Here is a 12,826-nt window from a genome sequence, read left to right as displayed (position 1 = left end):
AAAAGATTATTTGCCTTCATTTGACTTTTCCTGTGCCTTCGCTCTTCCTGATTGGGTTTGGGACCAGTGAAATACACAAGGAAAGTCATTCTCACAGCATTTCTAGGCCAGTAAAAAGCAGGAGGTACTGGGGATCTTACATAGCTTGTTATTGTTATGTTATGCTTCATTGTTAAAGGGACGTAATTGTAAACTAACCTCCTATTGGCCAGCATTGCTTTCAGCTAATGCCATCCCTACTTACACTGAGTAGTATCTTAGGGTGCCTGAGGGTCAGATTTCTAGAGCAGAATCTGGCTTTAACAGAAGAGAAAGAAACAATTATAATGATTGTCTTTCCCTTTGTTACCATTCAATCTTCAAGATAAGATCCTGGTATTGCAAGTAGTGTTTAAGAGAAAAGGAGGAGCAGTGGCCCAACAGTAACAGACCACAGTAGCTAGAACAGCTTACAGACTAAACTGGGATGTTTCTTTCCAATGTTTTGCTATTTATAAATGTTCATTTTTCTCTGATAATCTTTCAGAAAGAGTTACAGTTTCATTCTCTTTAGACAGACTGTCTTTTCGCCAGAATTCTTTAATTTTTCTTTTGTTTTTCTTTGGCCCAGTTGCCCCATGAGCAGCTTACCTAGAACTGCGTTACAGGACAGAACTTGCAGATTCAGTTGAACAGTAACAAACAAAAGTGGCTGACATTAGATGACATGTGAACAGGGCTGCTAACAGCTTTGTATGAAGTTTATATTAACTAATATTTTAGGAACTGTGATCATACACCTAGACACATACCTAGACACATAGAAAATACCTAGACACAATTCAATGCAGTAAAATGTAATTAAATGATACATCTATTTATGAGTAGGTAATGCTGATATAACACTTAATATTTTGGGGCCAAATCCTTAAGTTCCTAAACTGAAGAAAATTGTTTTTTTTTAATCAAGATGCATTTTATTTAAATAAATAAAATGACAAGTTTCTCATATAAAAGATGGAGACAAAGTGTGGGAGGTAATACCTTTTATTGGACCAGCTTCTGTGGGTGAAAAGAGACAAGCTTTCGAGTTTACACAGAGCTCTTATTCAGGTGTATAAACTCACAAGCTTGTCTCTTTCATCAACAGAATTTGGTCCAATAAAAGGTATCACCTCCTCCACCTTTTTTCTCTAATATTCTCGGACCAACACAGCTACAACAACACTGCGACTATACAAATGATGACATTTGACAGGTCTGAACTATCATGGTCCAACATTAGATGCATTCTTAAAATAATGGCGCTATTGCACAAGCTGTCAGTCTTTATATTTTAAGGAGGAAGCTGTCATTTTCCCACTGAGTCCGCCCAAAAGGCTTTAGAGGTCTAATATATTTCAGTAGAGTTGGAAATGCATTCCTCTTTTGTACCTAAATGTCCCTATGCATAGTCTGTATGTGCTGGCAGGTATGCACTTTTTCAGACTCACCAATCTCTCCTGGACAGCAAAAGCTTGTAAAAGACTGTTAAAGCAGTTCAGGCTTCAAACTCCACCTCTTAACCTGCTATAGCACAATAATCCTTCTACTGCTAGTTCCTTATTTTCTGGCCTTGCTATGCTGATTTCTGATTCGGATAAATTCCCCTCAAGTTAGCGGAAAAATAATTGCATAAGTTTTTTGCTATATCCTTATTTGTTGCTTATAGTTATCCCTCACTCTCATTTCAAGTTGGATGCTATTTAGAAGGGGGTGGGGAGTTGCTTTATTTTTGACATGCAATATGATTAAATCCAACACATTCATTAATTTCTAAACTTCCCTTTATATTTTGAACACAGAGGATGAGAATGCTCATCTGCAGGATTCTGAACAAGCCCCTTTGGCCCCTACTCCCCTCTCCTGGCTTCTGTCACTCCCCCTCCTCCAGAAAGAATGGAAATCCTTTATCTTCTCTAGCCATTCATCCAAGCGTTCACACTCCCTTAGTCACACATTTTGCCCCCCCTACCCCTATCAAGCAGACCAAATGCCTACATACCCAGTATCAACTGTTCTCAGATGCCAGCCCCACCTCTTTGCACAGAACCTTTCTGAACTCCAGGCTGATTCTTCTCCTTTCCTCCTCTCCAAATATGAACTAATTCTCCCCTGCTGGTTCACAGCCTAAGGGTCAGGCCGGGAACCAGCAGCAGGACGGAGGTGGAGGAATTGCTTGCCCCACAGAGTTTTGACAGCTAGCAGCTGATTCTTTAAGAAGGGTGGGTGGGTTTCAGGAACAAGAAATTATGCAACCATGTGGACTGGCCATCCTATGTTCAGTTATGTGCTGGAGTTTAATGAGCAAAGTCAATACTAAGGCATCAGGCTCTAAGCTTCTTTATTAGTCAATACTAAGGCATCAGGCTCTAAGCTTCTTTATTTGGATAGGATGCCAAGCAGAACTCAGCTTCCCCACTCTTTTGGTCTTTAACATCCAGAGACTGGAGTCATTCTGTTTTCTGGAGGTCTTAGAAATGAAACTTGATGCTGAATGAAATAGAGTACGCATGACATGGGGTCAGATCCTGGCATAAATGAAGGTCCTTTCTCTCCAGTCCTGAGTGGAGTAATAAATAATGCTCAAAGGTTACTTAATACTTCCCATCCCCAACATTCCTGTAACAGCATCTGAATCTGAGAGATGCTTAGTTCATGAGTCACCACCTTTTCTAAAAGATTAAATAATATTTTTGGTCTGTCTTAAAATTAACTTTCCTTTCCCACTTCTAAAATGTAACTTGTGATCAGATCGTCAGTGTGTTAGAAACAATGCAAAAAAAAAAAGTCAGTTAGTAACATCTTGATAAATAAAAGCTTCCTATCTCTCTCTCTCTTCCTCTGACTGTAAAATTATTTTGTTTACCTCAGCAGTTAGCTTATTAAGACAGAGGGGAAACTTCAATCAGTTGTTTTTTTTTAATGAGTTGCAAGAATATTTTCCTCAACCTTGCAGAAAAGAATCCAAAAATCTTGAAGAAAACATATCAGAATCATATACAGGGATAGACAAAGGTATTTTCCCTTCACTGCTGAGAAAACACAAATTTCTGTCCAGTCAGGTTTTCTAGTTAGTACTATTAGTTGAAATTTTTCTGTCTCAACTGTTTTTCGATGGAAAATTGGGTTTTTGACTGTGACATTTTTGGCAAAAAGGTTTTTTTTCCCCCATGAAAAAGTTCCACTTTTTGTTGGAAACACAAACACTTAAAACCAGGGGGAAAAAAATCTAGTTTCAAAAATGTTGCTGAAATGCTTCATAGGAATGATAGTTTGGATGCCTCATTACCCCAGTTCTCCTCTGTGGGTCAGGTTCCTTAGCTGGACTACGTCTGCTATAATGTGCCACTATCAGGGATTTCCAGAATGCATCATAGTGACTCATCAAGAAGGGAGACTGTGGTGCATTATGGGAGATGTAGTCTGGCTAGGGAGCCTGGCCCACGTTGGATCATACGGCCATGAGGTCCACGGTTCCTATGAGGCACTGCAGCAGCATTTCCAAATCAAAATGTTTGGTTTTCAGCTGAAATTTTTTGCTTTTCAGATGGAAATTTTGGGTTTGGGATTTTTTGCTTTACCATGGAAAATTTTGACTAAAATGATTTTTTTCCCATTTCTATCAAAATTTTCTGTTAGGAAAAAAAAGTTCCAACCCACTCTACTGGGCAGCTCTGCAGCACATGGACATTGTTAAGGCATGTAACAAAAGCCTGACCTTTCATTGGGGTATTGTAGTCTGCTTTAAAGCCAACATCCATAGCCTTCCACAACTTGTTGTCCATGGCTGCACATATCGGGCTGATTCAATATAAAAATTTTTTGGCAGAAAATTCCATTTTTGGCTAGCTAATTCAGTAGGTGAGGAATATTGGTATTTGTCCTGAACCAGGGTCCCCGATGAAGCAGTAACATAGATGGTAGGAAGAGATGAAGTGATTAGATAGAATTATCTTTTCCTTTTGTTCCTCACAAGGAGTCAGCCAGACTCAGTTCATACTGGTGAAGGTAAAACTCTAGTTGCTTTGCCCCCATGCTATTAAACCAAATGTTTCCTTTGAATGTAATGTTTTATTACTTGGATTCTCAGAGAACAAAGAGATAGCTAACTGCATAGTATTAACCTGCCTGTGATTTCTCTCCAGTCCTATGGTGGATATGTAACTTCTCTGGCACTTGGATCTGGCAGTGGAGTATTTAAATGTGGAATGGCAGTGGCTCCTGTCTCCAGCTGGGAATATTACGGTATAGAAACATTTAATAAACACTGACTCAGAAAGCATGACGTTATTGCAAGAGCTTGACAACTTGAAACATAAAAAAAAGAAATTGTCATCACCAAAATAAAATTCCTCAAAGCTTGTATTTAATCCTTTCTCTGCTGGCAATAGCTGCACCCAGCCTTTTGGAACAAATACTGTGATATGGCAGAGGGTTTGCTAATCTTATTTGTGCACCTGTAAAGCCCCTTTGGCAACCCATATGCATTCAGTGATGTGCTGGATGGGGCTTCCTGGAGCTACTTGTTAAGTGTGCCACCACATTGAGGGGACAATTTTGAGGTGATTTCTCTGCCTTTGAGGGAGTCACCCCTTTCTGGTTACATTATCCCTTCCAGAAATCACTTATCCTTGCAGCTCATAAAAATATTTCTGAAGGACAATTTTTTGCCCTTGAGATGGAATCATTTGAACCTGATCTCCAGTATTTTTAAACATTTTTCCTAGCAGGACTTCCCATGAAGAATCTCAACCCTTGCCCCATTTCCTGCCACACAAGTTGAACACCACGTTGCATTAGATATACCCTCTGTCTGTTGGGTTCTCATTTACTTGAAGCATCCTTGACATCACGCTGACCATGTACAAGGGTTTTACAGTGGTGTAAATTACATGTAACTGCACTCACTGTGACTGTAATGCCTCTTGTTGGGAGGGTAAGGTGTCAGCCACCATTATGCAAGCAGTGAGAACACTCTTCCTCAAAAAATTGCCCGTGACATCACAGCTTGATCCGTTATTGGCCAGTATGCTCCACCTCCCCTTTCTGGGGAAAGTTATTGAAAAAGTGCTGTTGCAGCAACTTCAGTTGTATTGTGATTCTGCAGATTTCCACAAGCCCCCCAAGATGAGCTACAAACGTGCATGTGGCATACAGATGGCACTGCCCCAGGACATTGACTATTTATTTCTCCCTGGGCACAGTTAGATGTGTGTACTGATTTTGTTAGATCTTTCAACAGTCTCTGATAACACTGACCGTAAGCTATCATTGACTATCCTGTGGGTCTTTGCAGAGGCAGATGGAATGGCTGCATAATAATTTCTAGCCTTTCTTCCCAAAAGGGTAGTCACTGAGTAATTGCTCTTCCCTCCTTCCTGGATTGAGCTTCAGCAACTTTTATTTAATGATGGTTCTGCCACTGGGAAACATGGGACCCTGCCCCAGTGAGAGAAATGAGGCTGTAAAATGTATCCTTTCTCCAAATCCATGTGCCATTCACCACTACTCAGTTAATGACTTAATCCTACCATCTTCCAGCTCACGGATCCCCATTCTTCTGAACTGTGAGGTACACATTGCAGTAGGAACTCCATAACAAAAGAATCACCCACATTTCGCTAAACAGCCTGACAGCCATAGAAGATCACTTGTAAAGGTGTCCTGAGTGGGCCCTTAAGCAGTAAGGTGCCCCAACTGAAAGTCTCAGATGCAGAGAGGTTTGCTCTCACCTATGTCCCCACCTCAGTCAAAGACTAAGAAAGCAAAGAAACAACAGCATCTGGTGTCAGTGAAAAATGGACAAAGACCTGAATATCCTGTGCATAGGGTTTTATACCGCAGCCTACATCTCCCATTCTCTCACCGTGTCTGTGCATACCCATTGAACAGGAAGGGTCACCAGCATGAAATCCTAAGGGACTCTTCCCTGCTTCTGAGTATAAAGTAATGTGTTGGTTACAATAAAGCTCTTGATAGTCTCTCTTGTGTGTCCCCTTGTGGCAGTAGATATGTGCTGGGTTACGCTAGCTATTGGTTCCTGGAATTTATCCTACTAGCTAAAGCGATCTTAGCCTTTGTTTATGGGACTTGGTGTTCCAAGTTGACTTACCTGTTTGCTCAGCCCTTTTCTTAGGTCACTCCGGGTTGGGTATTTCTGCAGGGGCAGATAAAGTGGGAGTATGTTTATCAATTCATCTTCATAAATGATTTTTGTATGTAGCTGGTTTTAGTGTAGTGTGAGGCAGCCAGGAGCTACAGTGATGGATGCCACAGAAATAGTCTAAAATAAGTAATACATTTAGGGTGTATTAATGGAACTGTGTGCAGTTTAAACACATACTCATAGTATTCAACCATTAGATGTGTATATATTTTGTCTACAGCTCTTTTTTTTTTATACGATAGCATCTATCTACACAGAGCGATTTATGGGTCTTCCAACTGAGTCAGATAATCTCGAACACTACAAAGTAAGAATTCTCTTCATTGCATTTGTTTTCCTCAAACTTAGAATCACATTAGCAGGGAGGAAGGGAGAAGTGGGGAAGAGAAATCATCTTCCAGCCCTAGTAGTATCAGCCCTATGGCAGTGAGAGCTACTAGCATGGAATTCACCTGCCTATAGTTTACTCTCTTTTCCTATATTTAATAGTCTTAAATATTCTATGTTTAAAGGTCCTTGTTGTCCCATTGGAACAGACAGGGTCAGTTCAAATAATGCTGCTTACCTTCAGCATCGGGGGGGGACGGACCCCCCAGTGATGGGTTTAAATGATGATGATTACTGGTCGTTGTTGGGACCACTTGGTGTGGAATGCAAGCTGCTTTGTGCAGACTGAACTCTGTGGTGAAATGATATGAGCCCCCTAGGTAATCAGATTATTGTCCCTAAATGGGGGCACATCCTGGTTCCTAATGGTTTAACAGGAAATTTCCATCCTCTGTTCATGCCCCTGATTCCCTCCACAAACATACATACCAGTTGTGAACACATTTATGGCCTGATCCAAATTCCACTGAAGTCAGTGGAAAGGCTCTTAGTGACTTCATTAGGCTTTGGGTTAGGCCCTTAATACTCATTTCCAAACCCCATCCAAACGGCAGAAACTCCTTATCCCAAACTCCTCTGGCAGAGCATTTTGGTATATGAGGAATGGCATTGCAGCCAGTGGGAGGGATAGGGTGGAGGCCTGAGATTTGTGTCAACTAGCCTTGGGAAAAGCCTAGAGAATATATCTGGCTTCCATTCCAAGCCCAGAGAGTAATAAATAATCACTGTTGTCGTTATAGTGCCAGTTTATATGATGATTCAGTTAGTTTAATACTATGCAGTGAAAGCCTTTTACCTACGTGACTAAGTGGTCTAAATTGCAGCTGCTGAAGTGTTCATTTTTCCCCTGAACAGAATTCAACTGTGATGGCAAGAGCGGAGAATTTCCGAAACGTGAAATATCTTCTCATCCACGGAACAGCAGATGGTGAGGTTTACGAAAGGCAGTTCAAATACTAAGCCACAACCTCTTTGTTTGAGAAACGTTAAGCATCTTTCTTTGACTTCGATTAGGGTCAGTACTTAGATGTTTGGTCCATTTCCATGGGGCATATAAAGTGTTACTTACTCATTGTTAGTAATGTCAACTGTATGACTCGATAATTGATGGACTGAACTTAATGCATTATATCTTTAAACTATCTGGTATTTACCAGATTTTAATAACCCACTCTTCTCCTTTTTGTTCTGTTCTTTTTTCCAGATAATGTACATTTCCAGAACTCAGCACAGATCTCTAAAGCTTTGGTTAATGCACAGGTGGATTTCCAGGCAATGGTAGATAACAAACTATTTTTCTTTTTAAGCATTGGCTTATAATTCCTCTTACATCTGGGGACATTTTTAAGAAGCTCAGTTTAACCTAGTGAGTCCCACAGTGTAGCTTGTAGTCTGGGGAACACTTGCTGGTAGCCCCAGAAAACTGGCTAGCCAAATGAGACTGGCTCTGCTCCTTGTTTCCAGCTGCTTCAACAGAGGAGCAGGTTCTTCTTTGCAAATAATAGCTTGGAGGCCTGTAAAAGCACCTGGAAACAAGAATGAGCAGTCAGCTTAGGTGGCTCTTCTTGAGGCTGTTGCTACCTAATAAAAGAGGAGGAGGGATTAGGAGCTGCCTTCAGGGACCTGCCAGCCACAAACAAAGATGAATGCTCACAGCGAAGGGAATAAGGCATCTGGATAGTAGGTCCAGAGGGAGAAGAGAACAAGTTGTCAGGGAAGCCTATGCAGGGCAGCAGGGGCAGAGAGAACAGAACAGACAGGAGGGTGGAAGGGATGAATGACAAGCACAAGGAGGCCAAATGGACAAAACCTTTATTGCATCCATGCCAAGCTTGCTTATTCTATACCCTTCACTCCTGGGCTAATGACAGATACATGAGCCCTGTCCCTGTCCTACCTCTGTCTATGAGCTCCCACACACGAGTACATTGGCAACCCCCATGGGACTTGGATTTGTGGCACTCCATAAATGTGTGGACCATTGTGTGGGCTTCAGATATCCTGCATTCCCCATCAATACAGCAAAAAATGCTGGTTCTGCTGCATTTGCAGAGAAGAGAAAGACCTGGCCTAAAAAAATAATAATTTGGATTTTGGAGCGTCTTTATGACACCTGGATGGAAATAACTTAAGGCAAATTGTCCAGTTTAAAAATAAGTGAAAATAATTGCTGCTGTTCCAAGGTGTAACATAATCCATCTAGAAAAGGAGGACTTGTGGCACCTTAGAGACTAACAAATGTATTTGAGCATAAGCTTTTGTGAGCTACAGCTCACTTCATCGGATGCATGCAGTGGAAAATACAGGAGGGAGATTTTATATACACAGAGAACATGAAACAATGGATGTTACCATACACCCTGTAACAAGAGTGATCGGGTTAGGTGAGCTATTACCAGCAGGAGAGAAAAAAAACCTTTTGTAGTAATAATCAAGGTGGGCCATTTCCAGCAGCTGACAAAAACGTGTGAGGAACAATAGGGGGGAAAAATAAACATGGGGGAATAGTTTTACTTTGTGTAATGACCCATCCATTCCCAGTCTTTATTCAAGCCTAATTTAATGGTGTCCAGTTTGCAAATTAATTCCAATTCAGCAGTCTCTCGTTGGAGTCTGTTTTTGAAGTGTTTTTGTTGTAATATTGCGACTTTTAGGTTTGTAATTGAGTGACCAGAGAGATTGAAGTGTTCTCCGACTGGTTTTTGAATGTTATAATTCTTGACGTCTGATTTGTGTCCATTTATTCTTTTACGTAGAGACTGTCCAGTTTGGCTAATGTACATGGCAGAGGGGCATTGCTGGCATATGATGGCATATATCACATTGGTAGATGTGCAGGTGAACGAGCCTCTGATAGTGTGGCTGATGTGATTAGGCCTTATGATGGTGTCCCCTGAATAGATATGTGGACACAGTTGGCAACGGGCTTTGTTGCAAGGTTAGGTTCCTGGGTTAGTATTTTTGTTGTGTGGTGTGTGGTTGCTGGTGAGTATTTGCTTCAGGTTGGGGGGCTGTCTGTAAGCAAGGACTGGCCTGTCTCCCAAGATCTGTGAGAGTGATGGGGTCGTCCTTCAGGATAGGTTATAGATCCTTGATGATGCGCTGGAGAGGTTTTAGTTGGGGGCTGAAGGTGACAGCTAGTGGCATTCTGTTATTTTCTTTGTTGGGCCTGTCCTGTAGTAGGTAACTTCTGGGTACTCTTCTGGCTCTATCGATCTGTTTCTTCACTTCAGCAGGTGGGTATTGTAGTTGTAAGAATGCTTGATAGAGATCTTGTAGGTGTTTGTCTCTGTCTGAGGGGTTGGAGCAAATGTGGTTGTATCGTAGAGCTTGGCTGTAGACAATGGATCGTGTGGTGTGGTCTGGATGAAAGCTGGAGGCATGTAGGTAAGTATAGCGGTTTCCGGTGTAGGGTGGTGTTTATGTGACCATTGCTTATTAGCACTGTAGTGTCCAGGAAGTGGATCTCTTGTGTGGACTGGTCCAGGCTGAGGTTGATGGTGGGATGGAAATTGTTGAACTCATGGTGGAATTCCTCAAGGGCTTCTTTTCCGTGGGTCCAGATGATGAAGATGTCATCAATGTAGCGCAATTAGAGTCGGGGCATTAGGGGACGAGAGCTGCGGAAGCGTTGTTCTAAGTCAGCCATAAAAATGTTGGCATACTGTGGGGCCATGCGGGTACCTATAGCAGTGCCACTGGTTTGAAGGTAAACATTGTTCACATTTGCGGATGTTCTCTCCTGCTGGTAATAGCTCACCTTACCTGATCACTCTCCTTACAGTGTGTATGGTAACACTCATTGTTTCATGTTCTCTGTGTATATAAAATCTTACCACTGTATTTTCCACTGCATGCATCGGATGAAGTGAGCTGTAGCTCACGAAAGCTTATGCTCAAATAAATTTTTTAGTCTCTAAGGTGCTGCAAGTCCTCCTTTTCTTTTTGCGGATACAGACTAACACGGCTGCTACTCTGAAACCTGTCATAATCCATCTAAGTCACTGTTCTCAGGATGCTGTGTATAATGACTATGGGACTGATATAATGCTGAATGATTTGGACAGATCTCCACAATTTTTAGGTGAGGGCTGTTTGGTGAGAATAAAACATTGCTAGCTAAGTCAGTCCGTTTTAATAATCCTACTACTAAGGACATGCAGCACATGCCAGGGACTCTTGTCCCTGAGGGCATCTTGGAGTGTTTTTGCTCTGGCTTGATGCAACTAACTCACCAGGCAGCCACTCTGACTCCCAAATCACAGATTATTTAGAAACTTTGTTCAATGAGAATATGAATATAATGAAAACTGATCAAAAATAATTAACACAAAAAACCCAAAGATCTACCAAGTCACTGCCCATTTGCCTTTGTGAGGCACCTCGCAACCTTTATGGGGCTGTAATAATAATTAATAAAGATCAAGCTTCTGGACTGTTTACTTACTGTAGGATAGAGAAACCAAGTGTGCTTTGTTGGGTTTTTTTCTTCTTTTTCAGTGGTACACTGATCAGGACCATGGAATTCCAGGCCTTTCAAGTAAACATCTTTATACCCATATGACCCACTTCCTGAAACAATGTTTTTCCCTGTCAGAGTAACAAAGGTATTCTCAGCATGATGAAGCATCTTATACATCACCGAGAGCTAGACGTGCCTTGACGTAATGCAGTTGTAACTGTGCATAGATTAAGTATATTCTGCAGGTGGATTAATAGTTAAAGATTAAGATATTTTTAATTTGGAGTTTACATCTGTTATTGGTGTTGTATATTAGCAGATACTATACCACTACAGGTTTTGGCACATTTAACACCGGCTTGTTAAAAAAAAAATAAAACCAGAATTTAAAATGCTATGTATGGTTATTGTTATCTTGCATAAAACTCATGTTCTGGGTTCTGGTTCATGTTCCAGAGATAGATGCTCATTTGGGAAGAAGACATAAAGCCAAATGAAGATGCTTGCTTAGTTATATTAATAACAGTTGACAGCGCAATGTGATTTGCTAATTAATGTCCCAACAACAGTAACCATGGACAAAACCTAGTGCTGGGTGAACCACACAAGGTTTGGAATTGCAGTTTGTATAATCATTCTGAAGCTTAGATGCTTGTCCAAAGTTTAGTCAGTGGTGGTAGGTTTGAAATCCTGAGTTCCAAAGAAGAGTCTTTTCCTGAGATTTCCACTGCTTCCTAGCATGAGCGAGGTCTGTAGCTTGGTGTTTCTGGTCTTAGTCTGGGCTGATATGAAAACATTCACAGATGCTTGAATTTTTTTATTTTTTTAATTTACCAAACCTTTTGAAACTCAAACCAAGTTTCAGTTTGGGTTCATTTCCAAGGGTAGAAGAGGTACGTTCAGTACAGTTATTTTATTCCAACAGTTGTTTCCATTCTTATCCAGAACTTGCTAGCCATATTGTGTGTATCCAGTGACCAAATCTGTGGCAGAGGCATCATTTTCATGAAGTTTCAATGGGCAGTTTTATCCTGGCAATGCCCATCTCCTCGCTGGGACCCCCATTTTACAGACAGGGAACTGAGGCACAGAGTTCCCAAGATCACACAGGAAGTCCATGGTGGAATAAGGAATTGAATCTGGGTGTCCTATGTCCCAGGCCGATGCCCCTACCACTGGGACATTCTTCCTCTCTGCTAGCCACTTAGCCTCCCTCAAATTGCTAAATGTAATAGCAACACTGAACTGAATCTCAAATACCATTCAGTCAAAAATGAGAGGAATCATTCAGTCTTTTCTTGCTTTGTTTTCAATTGATGTTAATCCACTTAAAACAAATTTTTTAAAAAGATAGCCCAATGATACTTGGGCCTTGATTCACCACTGCATGACTCCAGTTTAACACTGGTGCAACTCCACTGAAATCAGTGTAACTGAAGTTGCACTGTGGTGACCCTAAAAGTTTTGGGCCCTGATTCACTCTCAATGTTTGGGGGGGGATGCTGCTTGGGAAGAGTCCTTTTACAGGGTGCAGACGTGGGAAGTGTCACCTCACCCTTTCAAAATAGACCTAGTCAAGTTCTAGAGGATGTTCAGAAATCAATTAAATAAAGATATGAAAAATAGAATCTGGGAGGAAAAGTGAAGCGAACTTGGCAAAGAGAAGCTAGAAGGATAACATAACTATCTACAGATACACAAAATGATCTTTATCATTATAAAGATGATAGTCATTGCTAGTCCATGAGAAAAGAATCTGGAATGGACAGAAGACAAAGAAGGAAAACTTT

At 41.1% G+C, this 12,826-nt stretch overlaps 1 protein-coding gene across 13 annotated transcripts in view; it reads left to right on the top strand.

Moving 5' to 3' along the window:
- The window catches only part of LOC102943405 (fibroblast activation protein alpha), a 63,259-nt gene extending 51,826 nt beyond the window's left edge, over nucleotides 1–11,433 (top strand). For 7 of the 13 annotated variants that reach the window (XM_037913249.1, XM_043525269.1, XM_037913243.1 and 4 more), the window contains 5 exons: nucleotides 4,167–4,266; nucleotides 6,430–6,494; nucleotides 7,430–7,502; nucleotides 7,779–7,852; nucleotides 11,075–11,433. In XM_037913249.1, the coding sequence (XP_037769177.1) occupies nucleotides 4,167–4,266; nucleotides 6,430–6,494; nucleotides 7,430–7,502; nucleotides 7,779–7,852; nucleotides 11,075–11,176 (414 nt within the window). In that variant the 3' untranslated portion in view covers nucleotides 11,177–11,433. Of the gene's footprint in view, nucleotides 1–4,166; nucleotides 4,267–6,429; nucleotides 6,495–6,699; nucleotides 6,895–7,429; nucleotides 7,590–7,778; nucleotides 7,859–11,074 lie in introns of those variants that run through there. The other 6 variants (XR_005227456.2, XR_005227457.2, XR_005227458.2 and 3 more) reach the window with 6 other exon arrangements.
- Nucleotides 11,434–12,826: the final 1,393 nt, after the last annotated feature.

The sequence above is a fragment of the Chelonia mydas genome, chromosome 11 (assembly GCF_015237465.2).
Source record: "Chelonia mydas isolate rCheMyd1 chromosome 11, rCheMyd1.pri.v2, whole genome shotgun sequence".
Lineage (NCBI taxonomy): Eukaryota > Metazoa > Chordata > Testudines > Cheloniidae > Chelonia > Chelonia mydas.
This window is presented reverse-complemented; position numbering and strand designations above follow the sequence as displayed.